The sequence below is a fragment of the Microtus pennsylvanicus genome, chromosome 3 (genome assembly GCF_037038515.1).
Source record: "Microtus pennsylvanicus isolate mMicPen1 chromosome 3, mMicPen1.hap1, whole genome shotgun sequence".
NCBI lineage: Eukaryota > Metazoa > Chordata > Mammalia > Rodentia > Cricetidae > Microtus > Microtus pennsylvanicus.
This window is the reverse complement of record NC_134581.1, coordinates 75,912,210-75,937,284: the sequence shown is the minus strand read 5'-3', so window position 1 is coordinate 75,937,284 and position 25,075 is coordinate 75,912,210. Positions and strand designations below refer to the sequence as shown.

General features: G+C 47.8%; 1 protein-coding gene across 4 annotated transcripts in view; it reads left to right on the top strand.

Annotated features, from left to right (window-relative positions):
- The window catches only part of Jaml (junction adhesion molecule like), a 28,611-nt gene extending 7,037 nt beyond the window's left edge, over nt 1-21,574 (top strand). For 3 of the 4 annotated variants that reach the window (XM_075966101.1, XM_075966103.1, XM_075966102.1), the window contains exons 4-11: nt 743-906; nt 2,163-2,388; nt 7,805-7,917; nt 11,794-12,040; nt 14,796-14,946; nt 17,587-17,647; nt 18,719-18,802; nt 21,075-21,574. In XM_075966101.1, the coding sequence (XP_075822216.1) occupies nt 743-906; nt 2,163-2,388; nt 7,805-7,917; nt 11,794-12,040; nt 14,796-14,946; nt 17,587-17,647; nt 18,719-18,802; nt 21,075-21,140 (1,112 nt within the window). In that variant the 3' untranslated portion in view covers nt 21,141-21,574. Of the gene's footprint in view, nt 1-41; nt 441-742; nt 907-2,162; nt 2,389-7,804; nt 7,918-11,793; nt 12,041-14,795; nt 14,947-17,586; nt 17,648-18,718; nt 18,803-21,074 lie in introns of those variants that run through there. The other variant, XM_075966104.1, reaches the window with a different exon arrangement.
- The last annotated feature ends 3,501 nt before the right edge of the window (nt 21,575-25,075 follow it).

Genomic DNA, 25,075 nt, shown 5'->3' with positions numbered 1-25,075 from the left:
AGCATCTAAATTTGCCTCTCGATTCTGTTGCCAGAGGATATCTCGTGAAAACAGAAATGTCCTTGCCACGGTTTTCTCTTGTAGTGAAATTCCCTGAGTGACAAGCAGATGAGGGAATGAGGGAATCCGTGCCTGCAAATGCCTCTTAAAGGGCAGAGCTGAGGGCGAAGCTGGAGGAAAGCGGCCCGGAGAGGGCGAGCACAAAGGACTTTCAAAAGGAAAGCTGTGTTCCGTTCTGGCCTACTTCACTGTAGGAAGACTCAGCCAGCAGATGCGGAGATAAGCTTTTCAGGGAGGGATTAAATAAAGGGGAACAGAGGAGGAAAAGAAAACAAGGAGTGAGAGGGTCAGTCAGATAGGGAACCCGCGAGCTCACGCACCAGAATGAGCCCACTTCCTGTTCAACGCTGTTAGGCACAGTGTCTGCAGAGCTAAGAGAAGTGAGTAAGGGGATGTGGATTTCAGATTTCCTTTCATTGGAAAGGCAGGGCGGAGGAATTGTAGAAAATGGGAAGGAACCAGGAGGCCAAGGGAACCAGCTAGCTCTTCCTGCGGTTTGAAGGTTGCAGAATCTTTCCGACTTGAATCATGTCCATAAGCAGAGGACAGATCTCCTTTGCTATCTGGGTTGAGTGAGGGGCCTCCAAATGCTTAGACCGTGCTGGATTGTGGGTGGAGGGGAAATGGATACAGTATATATAGAGAGATATTGAATTTTCTTGTGATGTCTTCTTCCCTTTAGCCCCGGTAGGTGATTCTCAGGGCCTGTCTGACACGGCTGTCTCGTCCCCTAAGCTGAGAGTGCGTGTGGGTGATTCAGCTTTCATGGGATGTGTTGTCCAGAGCACAGAAGAGAAACACGTGGTCAAAGTAGACTGGATACTCTCAAAAGGGGAACATGCTGTGGTAAGGAGGCGGCCTGCTGGTGTCAGGATGGGAGTGGGAGAATCAGTCATTGAGTCTTTCAGGTGATGTCGCAAGAGCTTTGGGAGGCATCATCACTGGGCCTCCTCTTAGCGTAGCTCTCCGGCTGTGTGTCATCAGCAGGGCAGGTTATTCAACCTTGCATGACTTAGAGCTACCCCCACTGTGAAGAGGAAACATGACCATAATGGTATCAGCCCTTAACTGGTTCAGGGCCAATGGGAGACACGCGTGGAGTTCTCTGCTTCCATTGTCTTCTGCCCTACAGTGTAGGAAGGATGGATGTGAGAGGCAATTCCTGTAGTCTAGACAGATGAGCTAGGCATAAGAATGATGGGTGTAGGCATCTTTCTGGGTCGGGGACAGGTTCTTTGGGTGATCATACATTGCTTCTTTGCATTTGCTTGAAGCACTGGGATTAGCAGCCAGGCAGGGGACTTGCTCTCATGACCTCTGACTGGGAAACTGTCTTCAGCTTCTGTCACAAAGCCCACGGAGATGTGTGGGTGTCTGGATCATCTGTGAAACGTGGCCCGAGTAGTTTGCTGCTAGCAGTGAAATGCCAGTGTTTGCAAATCAGCGGCTGCTTCTGGAGCTCAGAGCAGATTCGCTGCCATCCCTGCAATGCTACGTTCACTCAGACTTGTACTTCTATTTGCTGTTGTGAAAAGCAGCAGCGCTATGGGGGAAGTAGAATTAAGAATTCATTCCCCAGAGCTCCCCCACCTCCCAGCCTGTAACCGAACCTACTGATGACTCCTTTTGTGCTATAACATTGCTGTCTGGAGGGGGCAGGGTTAAGGGGAGTGGCAACCCAAGCACCAGGAACACCAGCTCACGATACCAAGGGATTAGGTCATATATTTGAATGGCATCTCACCTGCCCTGTCATAAGACAGGAAATGGTTTGGAAAAGATATGAGTTCTAATCCCAGAGTGGTTATCAGAGAAGGTGTTGCGTTTTTCCTTATGTTGTTCCTTATGAAAATATGGATACTATGTTTCATTTGTCTGTATAGAAAATTAGTCATGGAGCCTTGTACAAGCTAGAAAGCTGCCTGGTACATTAGCATTATTAATATTAACAACAATATTAATATTAATAATAATATATTAGCTGAGTACTTTTTGGTCATTATTATGGTGATGATGTCACTGTCTCCACATAATGGTCTTTTCGATCTAGACTGCCAGGTCTGGCTCCTCTCTTGATTTTCTCCAATGTTTATTCCTCTCAGAGTGAATACGTGCTATACTATTACTCCAACCTTAGCGTGCCTACGGGGCGCTTCCAGAACCGTTCCGTTTTGGTGGGGGATGTCTTACGAAATGACGGCTCCCTCCTGCTCCAAAATGTGCAAGAGGCTGATCAGGGCACCTACACCTGCGAAATCCGCTTCGAGAGTGAGAGCAGGGTGTTTAAAAAATCCGTGGAACTGTTCGTGCTGCCAGAGGAGCCTAAAGGTATGGGGTCAGCTACTCAAAGAGGGGCCAGCGGGCGACAGGTGGCCTGTGGGGGAGGGAGGGGAACTGATCAAATGCCAGCCTTTAGGCTACGCTACATACTTCCCCTTGAATAAGCAGTAACTATTAGTTTGAGCGCATGCCCCCTTCGCAGAGCCCCTGGGAAGCTAGTCTTGTCCTTTCCGTCTTGGAGGAGGTCACCTCGGCTTGATGAGGCTGAGCCGTGTGCCTAAGGACACCGGTTTGTGACCCACAGAACTGAACCTTGAGCCCTGAGCCTTTTCTTTCTCTGCGTTTTCTTTGCTGTGACTGCCATTTCAATGTGCCAGTTAGGCGCATTGGGCCCTCGTCCATGTCTCATAGGCTCCTATGTCAGGAGTTCTGGGGCTGAAGGAGGTGAGCAGCTTTCTCTTACTTCTTTGCGTCTCATTTTCCTGTCTGTAAGTGGAGGGAGTGACATCAGCAGGCTGGTAGCTTTAGTCCTGTGGATTGAACCTTGGGGTGTCAGTCACGTGAGGCAAACGTGCTCTCACTGAGCGATAGTCCCAGCCCTGCTTAGTGGTTTTAAGATTTCCCTTTGGTGGAAACCTGAACTTCTGGGGAATCTTAGACAGAAGGTGAGGACAGGGCAGGGTCTAGCGGAAGACCCCCCACACACACAGAGGACCCCCCCACCCGCTTTCTACCTACAACCAAAGTTGTCTTCCTTGTTGCTGATCTATTCATGGCGGTGCCAAGCCAGGCTTTGTTTAAGGCGAGATTCTGCTGCTTTCAAGCAGTCTGCAAGCGACAGTTCGAATTGAGGTGCTTGGAGTTGTGGCAGGACAGACATTAGGAAGTTCTTTCTTCTCTCTGGCCAAACTGAAAAGCTAGCAGCGAAGACTGTAACCCAAAGAGTCATTACACTCCAGAGAACTCTCAAGACCAAGCCTCACATGCAGCGGCGGGACCTGGTGGATTGGTCTCGAAGGCAGAGGGTTGGAGGACCAACCACCTGATGGAAGGGAAGTCCCTCCAGAGATGGAGGGCACTAAAGTCATTTTAAATGGCAAAGACTGCTCCTTCCTTAGAGACGGTGACATTCAATAGTCACACATGAAGCCGCCAACTCCAAGGGTATTCTGAAATCTTTTGTTGTATTAATAATTTCCACATCTCTTTTCTAATAAATTGATGATATCCAAACTAATCCCATCCAGAGCACCTAAAATTTGTCCATCATATCCATATAAATATTCCCAAACAAATAGGTAAATAAAAACTACTAGAAAATCACATAACTCTCTCCTTCCTAGCTAAGTGTTATGGTACATGCCTGTAATCCCAGCACTGGAAAGGTTGAAGTTTATTCACAGCTGCATAGAAAGTTTGAGACTAGCCTGTCTCATAAAAAAGAAAAAAGGAAAAAGAAAAAAAGAAAAGAAAAACAAAACAAAAAACCCAAAGAAAATAATAAACATGCATACATGCATTCTTTAAGAGTGGGGATAGTGGGAGCTAACACAGAGACCCACAACTGCACAGAGCACAGAGAGAGAGACTGGGGACCACACAGTCCTAAAAGGGAAGTCATCATCACAGCCCTTGTCTCAAGGCTCAGGGAGCCCTGTGGAAGAGGAGGCAGACAGATTCTAACAGCCAGAGGGATGAATAACAGCAACGAAACGGTATCTTCCAGACCAACAGGGCCGATGCACACACCAACCCACAAAGACTGTGGAAGCACCCAAGCACAAGCCAGACAGGGTCCCACACTCAGAGGCGAGGGTGGCCATGGGCTTTCACCCCTAGCCAAGAAGCTATTTCAATTGATACCAAGGAAAAGTCAGCTTTCTCCAATGGAGTCTTACTGGGTATATCCAGCCACACCTCAGAACAGCACACTTGCTCTGCTGACCAACACAAAACCAATTCCGTGGTATTTGTGTAGACTTTTTGTCTCGGTTTTCTTTGTTGGAGCGCTCTCTCTCTCTCTCTCTCTCTCTCTCTCTCTCTCTCTCTCTCTCCTTATCAATCTTCTGCTTGTTTGTTTCTATTTTAATTTTTTGGTTGTTGTTTTTTGTTTATTTTTTTCGAGACAGGGTTTCACTGTGTAACATCCCTGTTCCGGAACTTGCTTTGTGAACCAGGTTGGCCCCAAACACAGAGATCTGCCTGCCACTGCCTCTTGAGTGCTGGGATTACAGGCGTGTGCCACCACAGCCTGGCTGAAGTTTGTTGTTTTGTGTGCGGTGTTTCTTGTTTTTGTTGTCTGTTTTATTTTGTTTTAAGAGAGGGAGAGGAAGGAAGAACATAAGGGTATGTTGAAAGGTGGGAAAGATCTGAGAGAAACTGGGGGAGAGGGAAAACAGGATCAAAATGTATTGCCTAAGAAAAATGTTCTTCAATTTAAAAAACAGGAGTGTGGGCCAGGGGCTTTAGAGATGGTTCAGTGGTTGAGAGCACACACTGTTCTTGCAGAGGACTGGAGTCTGGTTTCCAGCTTACAATGGCTGCAACTCTAGCTCTAGGGGGGATCCAGCTCCTCTGGCTTCTTTGGCACCTGCACTCACGTGCACATACCACCCCTACTCTATGTACTCATAATTAAAAGATAATAAAGATGAATCTTTAATGAGCATGGCATGAAGGAAGAGTGAATGGCCTCAGGGCTGCTTGCCGGCTAGCCAAGGACTATAATCTAGGGCCTCTATTTTCCCGTTAGCTTCAGTCCTTAGCGACTACACAAACTCCCCCAGCACCTTGCCTTTCCCTCTCATGACGCTAGTCATTCCCATGCAGTGTGTCTGCCCCTCTTGTCTGGGCTTAGGCTCTTTGCCTCTGACAACCTTTGGCATAGTACTTGGTGGAGTGCAGGCAATCAATACACATTAGTGTAATGGACGGGATTCTCAAACTAGTGTCCCTTGTGTGAGTCCAATTTGTGAGCATGGACTCATTACATTCGGGAGTGGCCTGGCACCTCTCCTCATTTCCCCTCCATCTTTTTTTTCTTAATTCCAAAGCTGTGGTCCTCCAGGTAAAGGGAGGAAGTCCGATGTTTGCTTTCTCCTTAGACTCTCCACGTGAGTCCCTTTCCGACCTTCATTCTCTGCTGTCTTACCTAAACCTTCCTCAAAACTCAGCCCACGAAATGGCTGCCCCTTCCCATTTTGTAGATACAAAGAAGGAGCCAATGACAAGGGGGAGAAGCCAGGGAAACCAACTAGAACCATATTAGGGGTGGTCAGAGGCATATCTCCTTCCCCCTCCAGCCAAAGCAGGAATGGATCTAAGCCCCAACATTTTGCCTCCTTGCTGGGTGGTCCATGCTCCACTTGTTGGTAGACGTTGTCTTGCTCATGTGGGACCTCCATGTTGATGGTCGCCTGTGACTTTTTGTTGCAAAGTCTACCCTCCAGGTTATAATCCTACAATTCTGCTACTTCAGCGACCCTGCCCATAGTTCTTAAATATTTTAGGTAAAAATAACACTAGTTGTTTATTATCCTTTCGGTCTGGAACCAGACCTCTTTCTTCTCACGTGGTGTGATGTGGTACACTACACCAGAAAGCCTGGGCTAGGTTTGTTCTCACTCAGACTTAGGTGTGAATTCTGATTTTTCTCTTTACTGACCATGTGTCTTTGAGTACCTTTCTTTGAGTAAAATAGAGAGCAGTCCAGTAAGAACCTAAGAGCATTATAATGGCTTCGGCGAGGAACATATGTGAGGCACTGGATGGGCTCATACTGTAGGGACTGAACACACATGTTGTCATGACTAATTGCTGTGCTGCACATAAGGTGCCTGGCACATGCTCAGTGCTTTAAAGAGACTCAGAGTGTTCAGTTGTCATTATTGACTTAAAAGCTAGCATTCAGTTCTTAACAGGCTGATGTAATTGCAAGAGACTTTCCTCTACTGATGTCCTTTGGAGTGGTTTTTCACAGTCTGCAGGAACATTCTCCACTGAGTCTAAGTTCATATTATTTTCTTTTGCTTTCTTCCCACTGTGCAGCTCTCTTACTTGGCAGGAAGTTCGTGCTCTCCCAGGGAGGCCACTTGGATGAAAGCTCTGCTTATGTTCCGCTTGTTTGCTCGGGACCTTTGCTTAGCATTCTTTCCAGAGAACTCCTTCTACTTAAGACTTAGGCTTGTGCCTCCCTCTGCGCCATCCTGCCTTTGCTTTCTTAATTGACTTTGTGGTTGCTTTGTGGAGGGCGGTGTGGAAAAGTTAGCAATCTGGTTGTACTCCCTTTCTTTTCGGGGACCTCTTAGAATGACTTATTTAGAGAGAGTGTGGCACAAGCCAGCAGAATGAAGCTCCTATGAGGTGGAAGGCCTGGAGAACTGGAAGTGGGGATGGGAGGCGTGTCAGTTGGGAAAGCAGGGAGGCTTCTGGAGAGGGCAGGATTGAAACAGAGAGGGAATAGTCAAGGGGAGAGCAGCTTCCTCAGCCTGATTTGCAAGGAGTCCCATGACCTGTGTTGAAGCCAGAACTACACCCCAAACAAATCCTAAAATAGCTCGTAAAATGAGTAGAAGAATTTGAAGAAAGTTACCCATGATTCACTTTACCCCCCCACCCTCAGTTCGAAGAACCAGCAAGTTAAATATGAGAGTGGGTTTTCTGACTATCCCCCATTTGTTCTGTGCTGATGCGGGTCTCTGTATCCATAAACAGAAAGCAGAGTTTTGAGACTTTCTGGACTTCATCTGGACTTCAAATATGAGAGAAATTCTGGAAAAGGGGAAAGATAAAGGAGTTAAAGGCAAGCAGAAAGAGTTTACTGCCATGTCAAAACAAAACGGGAACCTAAGACTTGGTGTCTGGGGGCGGGGATAGTGCACTCTCTTATGCTAGGACACCATGAGGCTTTGAGAGAAGAGGCTCTTGGATATTTTGTCCACATTTGATTGTGACAATGACATTTTGCTGTTAAGAATCTTTAGCTATACTTTATTTATTTTCTATTTATTTTTTGTTTGTGGGGTGTTGTGTGTGTGTATTCTTCATATACACAAGGGTGCCGTTATAGTTGCCCTCCTCCATCTCTGCCATTTTGTCTTGAGACAGGGTTTCTCACTAAACTGGAAGCTCCATTTGGGGTAGGATGACTGGTCAGAGAGCACTCAGGCTTACCTGTCTCTACTTCCAAATGCTAGGGTTCCAAGGTGATGTGTCTGCACCCACCTCTGCTCCCAAACACTAGTGTTCCAAGGCAAAGCATCTAGACCTGTCTCTGCTCCCTAGTGCTGGGATTCCAAGATTATATGTCTGGCTTTTTACAAGGGTTATGGGTATTTGCACTCAGGTTCTTTGGCTTGCAGAATAAGCATTCTTACCCACTGAGTCATCTCCCAGCTCCCAAACTTTATCGTCTAGAAACTCTATTTGATTATAAGTCTGACTCAGTTTACCCTTTTATTCCCAGAGCTCACAGTCCATGTAGGCGATTCAACTGAGATGGGATGTTTTTTCCAGAGCACAAAAAAGGAGCATGTGACCAAGGTGGAATGGATGTTCTCTTCCGCAGAACATGCCACGGTAAGGGGGAGGAAGCCTCACTGTAGAGAGCCCTTGCTGGAGGCAGTGGAGGTAGGGAGAGAGGAATCAGGTACCATGTTATGGGCATGTGGTGGGTGACATTGCAAAGGGCCGGGCATGGTAGTCTTTTAGATCTGGCCTCCTGCTTTAGCTAGGCACTTGTCTGGGCAAGTTTGGCTTCTTGGTGGGAAATAGGATTCTGTTGAAGAGAGGGAGAAGGAAGGAGGGAGGAGAAGATGGAAGAGGAGGGGGCAGGAGGAGGAAAAGAGTGGGGAGGGAAGGAGGCGGGAGGTAAGAAAGAGGAGGAAGGTGAAGAGAGGAGGAGGAGGAAGCGTGGGAGGGAAAGGGGAAGGAGGAGGCGGAGGAAGAGGTGATTGCCTAAATGTTCAGGTTTCTAAGACACTGCTGTGCAATGGGACAGGGACGCACTTTGTACAGGGTGTGGCTGCTGCATCTGAGACTCCCTTCACCTCCTCTTCTGTGTACAACCCTTGTCAGAGCAAAGAGAGGTGCTTTTCGTGGCCTCACCCCGAGAGCAATGGGCTAGGCATAAAAGCACAGCTACATTCTTGTCCTACTGTGTGCTATTTCTGTAAGCTTTGCCTGCTGCTCCATCACTCACTTTGTGTGATGGAGAGGGTTTTTTTCATCTTTATAAACTTTCCAGGGCTTCGTATTGGTAGACCCTTGGGAGTCAGAGTGCAAGATAATTCATAGGAACTGTAAAGCATAAATAGCAAGTTAGTCACTGGACTAACCGATCTCTGCGATGACACGGTGGTGTATTTAGGAATCAAAATGTGTAATGAGGGCTAGCAAGATGGCTACCCAGCTATATGCCCTGAGTTCAGTCCCTGGGTACCATAAGATAAGGAGGGAACAGAGTTTTCCAGGCAGTTCTCTGACTTTTTACATTCACACCATGCAGCTGCCCCTCAATAGATAAATGTAATGAAAACATATCATTAGTGACTCCTTAGTTGACTTATTGATAGACATTAAAGTGCAAAGTTTTATAGATGATTTCAGTTTTGTAAATTAAAGTGTATTCCAGGTAATCTCAGTAACGAAGTTATTTACAGTTACCTGATTCTTGGATGCTATCTGAGGGCATCAAAAAGGGCGGCATCAAGCCGGGTAGTGGTGGCGCACGTCTTTAATCCCAGCACTTGGGAGGCAGAAGCAGGCTGATCTCTGTGAGTTCGAGGCCAGCCTGGTCTACAAGAGCTAGTTCCAGGACAGGTTCCGAAGCTACAGAGAAACCCTGTCTTGAAAAACAAAAGCAAACAAACAAATGAAAGGGTGGTGTCGTGGAGGATGGTGGGGATGATAAGTAGTCCTAAGTTCACTCCTAAGGGCTTGTCATGCTTTTAAGTTTTTATTTATTTATCTGCTTTATTTTCTGTGCATGAGTACTCTCCTTTCACGGGTGCATATGTACCACGTGCGCGCCTGGTGTCCATGGAGCAAGGGAAGAAGGCGTCTCGCTCCCTGGAACTGGAGAACAGATGGTTGTGAGTCATTGTGTGGGTGCTGGGAACTGAACCTGGGTCCTCTGTAAGAAACAGTGCTGTTAACTACTGAGCTGACTGGACCAGCAGATAGTTCTTATTGGCAAGTTCCTAAGTGGGAGATGGCCTCGAGAGGAAGGCAAAGAAAGGTAGGAAAGTTTGGCCTTAGGATGTCTCGCACAAACTCATGGCTCCCACAGCAAGTTTACTAAGAAGTGCAGCACCATATACCGTCCTTTTCGGAGAGAACCGGGACAGAGTCTTCAGAAACTGTAATGCAATGGGCTGAAGTCAGCAGGAAGCTAATCAGGCAGTGTTGCCCAAGGGGACATTATAGACTGAGCACACATCAGCCCTGGGGCTGGGAACATAGCCTTTTAAAGTGGGAGGAGTTGGGCTTTCAGGATCTGAAGCCACAGCATCAAGGCCCTGGCCCCAGGCCATTCTGGGCTCTGCCAAGCTTGTTCCTGGTTGTAGAGAAGCTCTGTTCCTCCTCTGTACATCAGGGAAAGCCTTCGATCAGCTTAGCCCTCAGCACTGAATCCATCTCTCCAGCCCCATTGTCCTGCATTTCTACATCATCCAGCAAATGAGACACAGCAGAAAGAAGAGCTGGGGGCAAGTCTCTCTGTTTGTGTTTCTGTCCATAACTCATTACCTTCTCTTTCTTTTAGGAGAATAATATCTAGGGCTAGAGAGAACACTTGCATTGGTAGAAAGAAGACTTGCCTTGTATGCACACGGCCATGGTTTCAGTCCTTACCATGATTTCCCGTCACTAAATATCCACACACCTCTGTAAAACATCTCAACATTCATTAATTTAAAGACCCTTTCCTGGCCTGGTGGTGGTGCACACCTTTAATCCCAGCATTTCCGGAGGCAGAGGCAGGTGGATCTCTGTGAGTTCAAGGCCATCCTGTCTACAGAGCGACTTCCAGGACAGACAGGGCTACACAGAGAAACCCTGTCTTGAAAAAAACCCAAACCAAAACAAAGACCCTGTCCCGATGGGACAGTAACAGTAAAGATGGAGGGGGACTCACCGTGAGACAATGGTGAGAGACTATCTAAAACAAGAAAGAGCCGAAGAAGCAGTAGGCAGAGCTCTGTGGTTGTTATTCTATGTAGACAGTAAGGGAAGCCGCAACAAGGTGGCATTTAGGTAGTGGTCTGAAGAAAGTGAGGGGAGAGAAGCGGAGGGTTCCAGTTACAGGACTAGCAAGAGCAATAGCTCTGAGACCAGTATTCAGGAAGTAGCTGGGTGTCTGTGTGATTAGATCTAGTGAAGACGAACTGAAAATAGGTGTGAGAGAGGGAAAAGAGATGGGGGCAGATCGTATAGGGCCTGGAGGAGAAATAAGGGGCCCGGGGAGGTTTAGAGCAGAGGAATGACATGCTGGTTCTCATCCACTGAGGGTAGACTGTAGGGAAGTGTGAGTAGAGAGACAGATAGGGGCGAAACCCCTTGCAGAAGAGATGAAGTTTGCTTGGGCCTGACATGATAGCAGCAGGGGAGCTGAGAGGGCTGGGCTGGGGTGTGATTTGAAGGCAGAGAGCACAGGACTTTCTGACAAGTTTGATATCTCCATATCTTTGTATCTCTCTGTCTCTGCTTCTCTGTCTCCATCTCTCTTTCTCTCTTTTCTGGAAAAGAGATGAGTGAAATAATTTTACTTTATATTCTTATTCTCTGTCCCCATCTCTCTGTCTCTGTCTCTATCTTCATCTGTTTCTCTCTGTGTCTCTGTTTCTCTCTCTCTGCTCCATTTCTGTCTGTTTCTCTCTGTGTCTCTGTCTCCATCTCTCTCTGTCTCCCTCTCTCTCTGTATCTGTTTCTCTCTATCTCTGTGCCTCTCTTTGTGTCTCTGTCTCTCTTTATACGTCACCCTGTCTCTGTCTCTCTCTGTCTGTCTCCGTTTATTTCTGTTTCTATATCTCCTTCTTTCTCAGCTTTATCTCTGATGCTGGGGGTTGAACTCAGGATTTCACATATACTAGGCAAGCATTTTGCTGCAGGATTATAACCTTTTCCATCTTTTTACTATCTATTTGGAGACAAGAGCCTGCTAAACTACCCACGTGAACCTGTTTATCCTCTGGCCTCAGCCTCCTAAGTAGCTAGGGTTACAGGCCAGAGTCACCAACCCCTTCGAAGCCACTTCTTCCGATGGAACAGTTGTTTGTGGTTTGGTGGCGCTCTCCCCAGTGCACATGTGTTCGCACACGTGCATGTGAACAAGACTTTGTGTTATCTAACACTCACTTTTCCTGCCCTCACATGGCAGGGCCTTGTCAGCTCTGAGGTCTCCCCCACCACACACCCTGCCGCCTTCCAACCTCATGTTTTTGACCTTTCCTTTAGGAGGAAGTTGTCTTGCGCTATGACTTCAATGTGCCTCGTGGGCATTCCCAGAGCCAAGGCCGCTTCCAAAACCGTGTAAATCTGATGGGCGACATCTCCAACAACGATGGCTCTATCATGTTTCAAACAGTGAAGCTGTCTGACCAAGGGGCCTACACCTGTCGCATCTATCTGGGGAAGCTGGAGTCCAGGAAAACCATCGTGTTGCGTGTGATCCAGAAAGAGCCTCGAAGGAGCCAACATTTGGGTAAAGGGGGCTGAAGGGTGATGCGTGAAAGCAGGATCATGTCTGGAGTGAGTCAGGGAGGCCCTGGGCATGCCCAGTGGAAGGAGGCGTTGCTCCCAGGGGCCGGCCTTGGACTTGTACAGCCCTGAAGGTGATGCCTCCACCAACCCGGCTCAGCAGATGCCTGGGCTCACCATGCCCTAGTTCTGCCGGGTATTAGGCATGAAAAAGGGCACTAACATGGTGAACACCAAATCTCTGCCAAACCTCACTTGTGGCCGGCATGGTCCACTGCTGTAAAGGCATGGGAGCTCGGAGGTGGAGCAGAGTGGAGTGGAGATCCCAAGTCATGTTTTCTTGACTCTGAGGGAATCACACATACTTGTGACGGGAAAGGGTCCTAAGCTGTGAGAGACAGCAAGCAACGGAGGAGAAACAGGAAGGTTCCAGAATGAGAAATGGAGGGGTTTCTGATGAAAGGCAAGCAGTGTGCCCTGACAAGAATAAAGATTTCATCGTGAGGCAGATTGTGCGAGGTGAAGGTTAAATCATAACTCAGTTAGCAGCCAGGATGTGGCCTGTGGACTTTGCCTCTCACTGGGGCCTGAAGCAGCTGGCTGTGGTTGGCTAAGGGTGAGGGGAGATGACTAGAAAGGGAAGTACCTCAGTGTCTCAGGCCAGAGGCTCTTCAAGAAGTTTCTTCACCCCTGTGTGTGCTCCATTCTCACGAGCTTTCCTTCCACTCCACAGAAAAAAACGCACCGACGTGGGGAGTGAGGGCTCACCTCCTTCTGAGACCACGCCACCCACAGACACGTCTGCACCTGCCCCCATCTTATCTCACACACCATCCTGAGGCAGACAGGCTCCTTCCTGTGCATCACCCGCCTCTCTGCTGGGGAGTCTCTAGGCGTGGGTCTTTGAGCGTATACTTTCTGCCGTTCTCCCCACTCATGTCCAGCTCTGTTCCTTCTCCTGCCGGTGCCCCACTTCAACTGTCCACCAAAGATTCTGTTTCTCTGCAGTCTCATGCAACCAGGTCTGCTCTAGCTTCCATCACCAGTGGCATGCAAGTCCCCCATCCCCAGCCTTCCCCAGCACAGTGATAGTAGACGCTGCCTTTCTACATTCTAGATTGGGCACAATTAGATCGGCACAAATGTTTGTAAACAGCCGTATGTGTCCCTTGACAGCTGAGGAAGTTTGGTTCCAGGACTTTCTCCTCCCTTGAAAACACCAAAATCTGTGGGTGCTTAAACTCCTATAAAAATGCCATATTGAAAAATGGTATTTGTTTATTAAAGACACATAGCCTCCTGTATACTCAAAATCACCTCTAGATTACTGATACTACCTAATAATAAGTAATTGTTGCCCCATATTGCTTAGGGAGTGGCAAGAGAAAAGGTCTTCACATATTCAACACAGTTCTTCAGTTGGTTGACTTCAAGCATGCGGACACATTGTGTGTGTTTGTGTGGGGAGAGCAGAGGTTATTATATGCATGAATATATTTCAACTCCACACCAGATTTCTACAGATCCTTCAAAGATACATGGCTCTCCCTCATCCCATCTTCCCGACATTGGTGATATGGTTATGGTTATGTAACTGATGCCAGGGAGTGGCTTTGGTTCTTCCCTTTCCTAATCTAGCAGATGAGTAAGTCATGTCATTTCTATGACTGATTTTGAGGCAGCCTTCCTTCCAGGCCTTCACCAGCCTTAGCTCTGGCTGCCTTCTCCTCTGTTTGAGACCTTTGATCTCTAGCCAATCTCTGCTCTCATCCTTAGCTAGGGCCTTTTTCTAAGCCACAGGTTAGAGCATTCCATCCCTCCACATATAGATACACCTAGCATTGACCTCTCTGGGGCCTGTAGTAAAAAGAGCCAGCCACTTTGCCGAGGCGATAAAGCTCTTTCCTGACTTGGTCGCTATTGTTTCTCCAGTCTCAGTTCCTAACACACCCTCGGCTTCAGTCTTTGAACTGCACTCATTGAGCTGTTGGGCCCCCAGACTCTGTGAAGACCTCTTATTGGCCTCCCTCCATATTATCAGCAGCCCAACAAACTGAATGCTTCTTTTCAAACTCACATTAAAGTTTAACACTTGCTGGCCAAGGTCTCTTCCCATGCTCTTCACAGAGTTGCGCACCCCTTTCTCCGTGCCCTTCTCTTTACCCCTACCTACAGACATCTATCTGTTGTCGCGTGTGTCTCCCTCCTTGGAGGCAGGAACTGGCCATCAGTTGTCTTTGTAGGCGACCTCAATGTCTAGAGATCTCTGATGCCAAAGAAACACTGATATATGTCTTCAGAGTGAATAGACAAGCTGAGTGAAGGGCACCATACCAGTGGAAACGCCCTGGAGGCCCTAGTTAGCATTGTGACTATACGTCTGGGTATTATAGCATATACTCTTTCTGAAACAATCACTTGCCCATGAAAACGTCAGTGGCTTTGAAAATGCCTGCTATTTCTAGTCATCTGTTTAAACCAAGTTTTAACAGAGAATTACTGATGTTAAAAGGATGATCTAGCATAGGTGAAGGCAGCTGCTTCTCCCGCCAAGTTTAACCCACACTTCAGGGCTAAACAAGGGGGTTGGACTGGCTCTTAGTCTAATAGGGATGATGTCCCTGTATCCTGATATGGGATGCAGCCTGGCCTTCTCTTTCTGCTTCCTGACCTGGGTGCCGCTATTTGGCATAGGGCTATTAGGGCTCTCCACTCTTCTAGAATACTGAGACCCTCTTGATATTTTCTTCATTTCCAAGGATCAATTTCAACAACTCCTCGACCTGAGACCCATCAGCCGGTGACCCTGAATGGGAATCAGCTGGTGATAATTGTGGGGATCGTCTGCGCCACCCTTTTGCTGCTCCCCGTTTTGATTCTCATTGTGAAGAAAACCCAGTGGAGTAAGAGGTATATGACCACCCCCACCCCTTCAGTCGGAAGGCCAAGTGTGTAGTCTGCCTCTAAATAAAAGGGGAAGAGTAGCCATACGGCCCTAATTTGAGCCTGGTCTTGTCTAATCCAAAGTGCAAGAGAGTGCCAGTGCCCTGTGACGTACACTGATTGTTATATTTGATGTCATTGTAGGTGGCCCTGCCCCCTTTGCTCAGCACACTTCAGAAAGGCTTAGACATCACTATACCATGCTCATTCTCCTTGCTGTTATATAGAGTACCAACTCTGACAAATGGGGCTTTGAGTGGAACACAATTCAGATGTAGACCTCATGCAAGAGCTGTAATCGTACTTATGGACTGCTTAAGAGAAGTTATGAACTGGGGAGGAGAGGGAGACAGGAAGTCCCTATGTAGCCCAGGTTGGCTTTGAACTCATGGTCCTCTTCTCTCAGCCTCTCACTTGCAGGCACTGCAGGCATGTACCACTATGCCTGGATTTCATCGCTAGCTCTCCCAGACTCTTAGAAATGCCCGAATTCCAGGATGCTAAGATTCTCTGACTGCTGACAGCTCCATGCTACTCTGTTTACAGAATATTAAAGAAACATGTAGGCAGTTTAGGCTAACGCTCCAGCTGAAATCACAGCCATGGAAAGAGCCATAAAGACCAAGGAATGTTGGCTTTTTTTCTCTCTTACTGTGCTGGGGATTGTATGTTCTAGACAAACTTTCTACCACCAAGTCACACTGCCTCTGGCCTCACAACGCTGTTGTCAGAGTGACTTTTCTCAGGGATGTGTAGATTCTAACGCGAGCAACTGAGTCTGCTCAGGTGCACCACTGCTCTCAGAGCTGTCTGATTTGGCATTGAACTTGCTTGGCACCTCTAAGGTTGCATCAAGCATGCATTTGAGCGTAAGACTGAGAGCCAGACAGTGTAAGTTCCTCCCCCAGTTTCTGTCCATACTCTGGGCCTCAGTGTCATGGAAAGTCATTCCAAAGAACTACCGCTATCCTGAGATTCCCGCCTCAATACTGTCACTACAACTTTGCTGCTCATAAAAATCTGGAGTCATTGTGAGTATCGTATCTTTCAGGAAAGCATGGATTGGATGAATGAATTGCCTTCCATTGAATAGACCATCACACACATGCCAGCGTGTAATGGCATGGGATGGTAGCCAAGAAGGCTGTAAGGAAAAAAATGCACACTGTGATCTCGATTGTAAAGAAAGGGAGCAATACGGTGCTCATGCCAGGAACCTAAACACTGGATATGTTTTGTCTGGGAGTCTCCTTAGCCTGTTATTGACAGGGGTTCTGAAGGATAGGTCTGAGGCATTATCAGACATTGACGATAATGATCCTGTCTGCTAAGGGGACCACTTGGAACCCCAACTTCCAGCTGTATGATTTTGTAGCATTTGATTTATTTAACAGTGAGACTATGTAACTTTACAATCATATGATAAAAGCATCTCCACTTGAGACAAACGTGGTTTATTTTTATGTTTATAGCCTTCTTCAAAAATAGCTGCCTTAGATCAAAACAAGAAAAATAAGAAGGTACATTTCGTGACAAGCACGTGAGACAGCTGGCCTAGAGATCAAAGTCAAAGGGCCTGATCAGGCAAGGGTCATAACACACAGCCTGGGGAGCGCTGGGGCGGGTTAGCTTGGTTGTCACTGGGGAGGCCACAGACCTGGGAAATGTGGTCTTCCTGGATGGGTGTTGCTCACTGGGGCTTCCAGTTCTCAGCACTGAGAACAAGATAGTGAAGTCAAATGTGTGGGCTCTCTCTATTCAGTGATTTAAAATGATATTACCTTCTTTGTCCACACTTCCTCCCCTCCCCTCCCATCATCTCCCCTCCCCTCCCTTACCCTCCACTCTTCTTCTCCCCTCTCTTCTTTTTAAAATGAGGTCTCTTGGGCCAGTGAGATGTCCTGAGATCAGCTCCCAGAATCCATATGAAAAGTCAGATACATGACTTGCATTTGTAATCCCAGCTCTCTCATGGTGGGATGAGATGTGGAGACAGGAGAGGCATCTGGAAGCTAGCTGGTCAGTTTGCCTGGCATAGGCAAAGGGAGTAGAAACAGCAAGAGAGGCTGTCTCAACAAGGTGGAAAGAGAGAATAGAGCTTTAAAAGTTGTCCTCTGACCTCCATAACACATGCTGTAGCAACTTGAGCGTGCTCACACTCACTCCCACACAAACACTAGCGATGATGATGATACTCATGATAGTAATCATGAATTATAATGGGGTCTTCACATGCTGCCCAGGCTGGACTTGAACTCCTGGTTCCATGCTTCAGGAGTAGCTGGGGCTTCAAGATGCCACTGCGCCCAGCTATCCTCTACCTCCCACTCTGGGATGGAGGTGAGAATGAAAACAGAGGTGACGTCACGTTTCAGCCTTAGCTATGCCCAGAGCAGCTTCCCAGTTCCTACCAGAAGAGATGCTCTGTGTGTATTTAGTTCCTCCCAAGAGTCTTTCCATAAAGTGATGCAAAGGCCCTTTGTGATGACATGGTGTCCCACCGGATGCAAAAGATCCATTTAGTGTGGGGCCTTTCTAGGTATACTTGAATCAGTGTACCTCATGAGGTTCAGAGTGTTAATTCTATGTACTTTTCATCTCTTACAGTTCAGTGAGTTCAATGGCCTCTTTGAAGAGCCTGGAGAGCCAAGAGAAGGCGAACCTAGAGGTGAGAGGACAGGACACGAATGTACGCACACTCCAGCAGGAAACACTGGGAAGGAGCGTGGAGGCCATCCATCACTGGGGAACGGTGTCTTGCTCATTAGTCTCAGCTCCCAGACTACAGCTCTGTGCACAGTAGTGGCTCAGGAAGCCTTTATCACTGCTGCGGAGGAACGGGCTGGGGCAGTCGCCTGGGCCAGATCAGCCCTGGGCAGCAGAAAAAACCCTGAACCTGGAATCAGAAAGCTCTGCTACCTTCATGAGCTAAGGAGTTAATGATGAAGAGGAAGTGTGTTTAGGAGCCTTTAGAGGGGATCAAGAATGACTTCCCCTCCATAGTGCTTTGAAGTGGAATTATAAACAGGAACTGAGAGAGTGATTCTCCTGAGCTCCTATATTCTCACCCCTCTTCCCCCTTTCTCTTCTAATCCCTTCCACTTTTTAACTTTTAGACACATCTCTGTGATCAGCTTTCTGAGTTTTGGGTTGCTTTTCTCCCAAGAGAGGGATTTTTGTTTAACCCGTTTCAGTCCTTAAAAGCCACTTTTCTAAGCCGGGCAGTGGTGGCACACGCCTTTAATCCCAGCACTTGGGAGGCAGAGGCAGGCGGATCTCTGTGAGTTCGAGGCCAGACTGGTCTACAAGAGCTAGTTCCAGGACAGGAACCAAAAGCTACAGAGAAACCCTGTCTCAGAAAAAAAAAACGCCACTTTCCTATGGGTAACTCAGTGGTGAATCACGGTCCTCAGACCTCAGAGCTACGATAACAGTAGCGATAGCTGACAGTGACTGCCGTCTCGCCCTGACTAATCAGAAGGGCTATTCTGCAGGATGAGGTTCCCCACTACCAAGTCAATGCTTAGAGATGCAAAGGTGTTTGGTTTTGAGGCTGGCGTCCTTCCCTGTGAGTTAATTCAGGAAGACTGAAGTCAGAATTATCATCATTGATAACAATTCTCTGGCTCTCCGTGACCCCCTGAACTTGGTGGCTTTGGTAGCTGTCACCCTGTGAACAGGAGTAGATGGTCCCTTTCCCGGATGACCCTTAAGAATTTTGTTTTCCCACCCACCCCAGAAACATATCTACTCCTCAGTAAGCACGTGGGAGACGACGGAGGAAGGACCACGTGGACAACCAGAGGCCACCTACATGACCATGGTGAGGACTGTTCGGGGGCCCTAGCTGATCAGGTTTCTGGAGAGGGAGCAGGTGTCGGGGAGGGGAGCTCAGGCTCTGGGAGTCAGGAATGGGCAGGCCACCTGGAGAGGTTGTTTGCAGAGGACAGATTTGAGTTTTTCTTTTGTTTTGTTTTCCCAAGCAGTAGGAAGCAGGAAGGATAAACTTTGTTTAGGATTAAAGTCACTGATAGAGAGTACAAACAGAGAAAGTAGGGAGAGGCCTTCCCTCATTAGCCCAGCGCTGATTAACTAGATGTAATAAAGCATGTTAGATCATCAGACAAGGCCTGCAGAAGAGGGAAAGCAGAGGCTAGGGCTGCAGTCCAGTGTGTGGGCTCATGGTCTCCCATGCGTGAAGCCCTGGGCTTGAGTCCCAGCAAGATGTCCGCTGGCTGTGGTAGTATAAGTCTGTATCCCCAGCACTGAAGGGGTAGATATAGGGAGATAAGAAGTCCAGGGTCACTGGATAGTGGTGGTTCATGCCTTTAATCCCAGCACTCAGGAGGCAGAAGCAGGCAGATCTCTGAGTTCGAGGCCAGGCTGGTCTACAAAAGTGAGTTCCAGGACAGCCAGGGCTACTCAAAGAAACCCTAGCTTGAAAAAAAATGTTCAGGATTATTCTCAGCTGCATACTCAAGTTTAGGGTCAAGCTGGCTGATGTGAGACCCTGTCTCCAGACAAGTTATGGCGCTGGGGAAATGGCTTGGTAAAATGCTTGCTACACAAGCATGAGGGGCTGAGCTTGAGTCTCCAGAACCCATAAAAAAGCTGCTAATGGGCTGGAGAGACGGCTCAGAGGTTAAGAGCATTGGCTGCTCTCCTAGAGGTCCTGAGTTCAATTCCCAGCAAACCACATGGTGGCTCACAACCGTCTGTAATGAGATTGGGTGCCCTCTTCTGGCATGCAGACATACATGCAGGCAGAACACTGTGTAAATAATAAATAAATAAATCGGGGGGGGGGCTGTTAGCATGTCCATCTGTAATCCCAGTCCGTATGGCAAGATGAGATGTGAAAATACAGCCTGGTGTAGGTGACAGCAAACAAGGAGACCCTGTCTCAAACGAGGAGGAAGGCTTCTGATCCCCAGGTGCACACCACGGTATGCGTGTACCTGCCTCATGTACATAAATGCACATACACACATACATATGTGCCCACATATCATAAACACACAGAGTTTTTGAAAAGGTAAAAGTAGGGTCCCTTTGGCCATTGGCTTTGTTCATAACCTGGTTATCACCTTCTCGCAATCTAACCAACATGCAGGCTGAAGGCTGCATTTCAGCAGATAAGTTGGAGTCCTAGTGAGGCAACTCAGGGGAGAACAGCACCCTGAAAGGGCTCCTTGCTATGCATCGTGTGGGGATAGGAACAAAGGAACTGGCTGACAGTGCCACCATGTTATTTTGTCGACTGATTAATGCCCCCAGCCTGGGATGGGGCTGTATTCTGTTGAGCTGGGGAAGGCCCGTCTCCAGAGCATGTGGAATGATGGGCTGTTTGCTCCTGTCACACTGGACAGAAGACACATGACTCCCAGCTGATGGCAGTAGAGAAAGTTCTGCTTAGGCAATGTGAGATCAGAGATCTGGCCCCATTCCACCAAGGGAAACATTGGCCTTTCTGAAGCTGTGGATGAATAGAGTCATTTTCCTCTACAACCTTCTTCCATGGTTGCCGTGTGATGCTGCTGGTGGGAGTGTCCCCTACGAACACGGTGGAAAGGCTTGGAGTGGAGACATGTTGGAGCATGGATTTTGATATCTGTAGGATTTCTGGACCCGGTCTCCCACCGACAACACTATTTTCAGGTTCTGCGCGTGCTGGTTCAGATCTCAGACTTGGGTGTTAGATAGTTGGGTCCATACCTTGCTTCCATAACTTCACAGACGATACTTAGAGGCAGAAAAACAGCCTCTATGAGCTTGTTTTCCTGTCTTCGAGTTTAGGATTATTCTCTGCTATAGAGAAAATTTGAAGCCAGCCTGGATCATGTGAGAACCTGTTTTTAAAAAGGAGAGAAGAAATATCTGCCTCACTGGGGTTGAGGACCAATGGAGGCAATGCATATAGAATTTATTAGTGTATCAAACCTATGAGGAAAGTTTCAGTGAGTGACTTCCTTTTGTTTCATTGATGGGGCTTGAGCCCAGGACTTTGCACACACTGACCAAACACTCCCCTGCTGAGTCACGCCCTCAGCCCCTAACTACTTACAGATGTGTTTGTTTCTTCTCTTCCCTCACAGCACCCAGTTTGGCCCTCTCCCTCCAAAGCACCCAATTTGGCCCTCTCTTCAGTCAGATCCACATAATCCAGTTGGGAAAAAAAAAGTCAGCTTGGGAAATTCCCCGAACCGCAAACTTTCTGAGGTGAAGAGAAAGGGCACTTCATCTTGGCAGCGACAAAGACTCTGCTTTTGGTGGTCCCCGAGCCACTGTGTCCAGCCGGTCTCGGCCTCCACCAGAGGCCTGAAGATGGAGGAATCTGGCAGGAAGACAGAACTGCTCCAGACAAACAGGCACTGATGAGGAGAGGGGGACAGCGGGCTTCTCCCAGAAGCTATGTGCTGGCCGCTGGGGCTGGGGAGCTGGCTGGTCTGCCCGAGGTCTCAAGCCCTCCCTTGGACCGGATCTTTGATTGTAAAGTGTTTTTTGTGAATGAGCTACTAATAGACTCCCAGAGATACAAGCCAACAAAAACAATTATTTTGATGAATTATCCCCAAATAAATGTGGTTGGTGGGAACCATCCTTTTTTTTATGTCCTGGATAAAGGTTAAGCGCAGGAATTTGAAGTGTGAATTTGTTGGCTAGCTTTCATTATGCCAGCAGGTGCTGTGTAGACCATGGAGCGGGGAGACAGCAATGATCCTACCCAGGGCTGGGCCATGCACTGAGATACATTGAACTCATGGGTACAGTAGTTACGTGATTGCTGTGGGGGTAGCCAACCACTTTCTGATTAGATTTGAGGTCTGTTCCACAGGAGGGAATTCATGCCTGATACTGTAAACCTGGCCAAAAGTCCATAGCCGGGAGGTCCTAGGTTCTGGGGGGGGGAGACCTATTACTATTTTTTTTTGGTACAGAGAACCTCCTTTTAGAAGTGGGTAACAGCTAATGCAGAGATTCAAATCAGTGATTGCTGAGTGCTGAGCTCTAAATGGAGCATCTGTCCCAAGGCCACCAAAGCTCAGAGAACATTGCCAAGAGCTGGAGGAAGGGAAAGAGTGCTGTAGGGTGTCCTCTGGACCTGACAGCAGCCGTGGTTCCCTGCAGGAGATCTAGTCAGCCAGCATCCCAGCACCATGGGGAGAAACTCATCAAGTCCCACCCTGGTCTGAGGAACTAGCGGGAGTTGATGGCTGTTCGGAGAGTCAGTTTTCTTCATCCATGTCTCCATAAGATGACTGCACACCCATGTGTATATGTGCATACGAACAGCAGTAGCTGGACTCAGTGAGCTATTAAAAAATTTAAAAAGAAAAAGAATCAGGCTGGAGAGAGAGTTCAGTGATTAAGAGCATTTGCTGTTCTTCCAAAAGATCTGGGTTCAATCCCCAGCACCTACACGTGGCTCACACGTCTGTCACTGCAGTTCCTGGGGTCCTTCTGGCGTCTGTGAGCATCAGGCCTGCACATGGTGCACAGACATACACGGAAACAAAGCACACGTATACATAAAATAAAATATAATGGACATGAAGAGAAGGGTTTGGCTCTGTAGCCCAGGGTAACCTGAAACCCATGGAGAGTCCTTCTGCCTCAGCCCCTGGAGGGCTGGGATAAGTCCACTCTACTAGCCTGAATCTCTGATTCCTGATTCTTTTTCAAGTACAGCTGCATTTTTAAATGATCCCCCAGACTCTCAAAACACCACATACTTGCTATAAGTTTATTCCGTTTTACCATCTACTCTGGTTAACCATAGAGAAGAGTCACCAAATTTCTCTCCTTGTTCCTCAGGGGCCACAGAAAGAATCTGCTAATGACACAGGATTATGTCAACATACGTCGAAGGCAGCATCCTATCTGGGACATAGCAGCATTTGGGACTTTCCGTAGCTGAATTAGTCATAGAGAAAGGGGTTTCGTTTGTGGCTTATTAAGTTAAATTCTTTCTTGGGCTAAGGAGTGCCCTTTTACTTCCTTAAGCAGTGTGTGTAGTGGAGAACAGCCTTCAGGACACAGAATCAGATGGATGGATGGTGAGGTGATTTTACATCTATTGTTCTGGGTCTGAGACTAACTGGAGAAGAAGCTTGAGAATGGGTGGTACACTTAACCCTTGGAGAGCACGCTGCAGAAGCATAGATACATCCAGCCTTGAACTTGACCCCTTCCATTTGGCTTCCATTCTGGGCTCAGCAACTGGAGCCGAGGAGGAAGGGCAAGCCCACATCTCTATCCCAGCCCCAGCTCCCCACAAACCTTCCTTTATATACAGACACAGAGTTTCAAAATTCAGGTAGATCCACAGCTCGCAAACACCAACATTGCCTAAAACCAAACCAGCACTTTAGGAGACCACAGAAAACCTGCCTGTTTGCTCGCCTGTAGCCTTCTTCTACAGAGGGTTGACTGTTAATCCAGCAGCATGCAGGTAGACAGCGTAGGGAGATGGATTGGGGTTAAGTGGCTGTGTTCGAGTCCTGCCCCTGCCTCTTCCTTTTTACACCAAAACATTTATTTTATTTATTTTCCCACGTAAATCCTCTTAACTTAGAAAGGATTGCGGTCATCATGAAGTACAAACATCCTGAGTTTATACTTCACCTAACACAGCTAACCTGTACAGCATCACAACATCCCAACACTGCGCTCGCTATACAGGTTTGGGTGTCCCTCGTTGCTCTGATCATGTGGTTGCCTGGGAGAGGTGACGTGTCATTGCTCAGACTGAGCGAGAAGATAGCATCACCTGTCACCAGCCTGCTGATAACACATCTCCGACCTCACAGGACAGCTTGGTGAATGCACGCGGCTTTCACATCAGCACCAAACAGGAAAAAAATCATATGGCAAACCATGCTAAATCAAAACTTTCTTACATAACAGTGGAGACTCACGGGGTTGAATTTGTGTTGCTCCTACAGGTCAGAGGACTTTTTGTAGCAGTTGGTTTTTGACTACTGTGCGGGTCCTTTGGTGTCCTATTTAGCCTTCTGTCACTGTGGTAAGCACCATGACCAAACGCAGCTTGGGGAAGGAAAGGGGTTATTTGGCTTGGATTTCCACCTCACAGTCGGTCATCCAGGGAAGCCAATGCAGGAACCTGGAAGCAGGAACTGAAACAGAGGCCATGGAGGAGAGCTGCTTGCTGGTTTGCTCGGCTTGCTTTTGTGTACAACTCAGGATGACCTGACCAGGGGTAGCACTACCCACAGTGGGCTGGACTTTCCAATATCAACCATTAATCAAGAAAATGTCCTACAGACTGCCTGTGGGCAGTCTGATGGAAGTGGTTGCTCAGCTGAGGTGTTCTCTACTCCAGTAACGCCAGTGGGTCCAGCTGGTAAAATGTAACTAGGAGTCTCAGGCTGTCAGGCTGAGTAACAAGTGCCTTGACCAGGGAGTCATGGTTCCAGCCCAGGAATTCCCCCGCCATGACCAAATGAAGTACTTAGGCAATTGCGCCTGGGCTGAGCCGGCTAGCCAGGTCAAGTTTGTTTACCCAGTTCAATTCCTCTCTCCACTTTCTGCCATTCAGTCACTGGTTCTTTTGTTTTTTTATGTGATGTTTTTTTTAATGTTTTGCCTGACTACCACATATGTGTTGTACCTAGGGAGGCCAGAAGAGGGCATTGGATCCCCCGGAACTAGAGTTACAGACAGTGCGAGTGGCCACGTGGGTGCTGGGAATTGAACTCATGTCCTTTGGAAGAGCAGCTAGGACTTTTATCTTCTAAGCCATCTCTCCAGGGCTCTAACATTCAGTCTGAGTAGCAAAATTGACTGGTGTAGATGACAGTGTTTTCTGGTCCCAATCTCTTGTTAATTTTTATTTCTGTGAGCACAGCCATCTAACCAGACTCCTCAATTCTTCCCAACCAAAGAAAGAGCATGTAAGGGAGCCATGGGTAGGCAGGCAAGGGGAACTGAGACGAGCCCATCTTGGAGGGCATGAGGCTGCTGGAGACCAACTGAGCCGGGCCTCCTTATCCTTCAAGCAGCAGTTTTTCTACTTGAATTTTCAGTAGTTTTGGTCCCTAGAATACCAGGTGCTACCATGCTCGAAGGCTTCCAG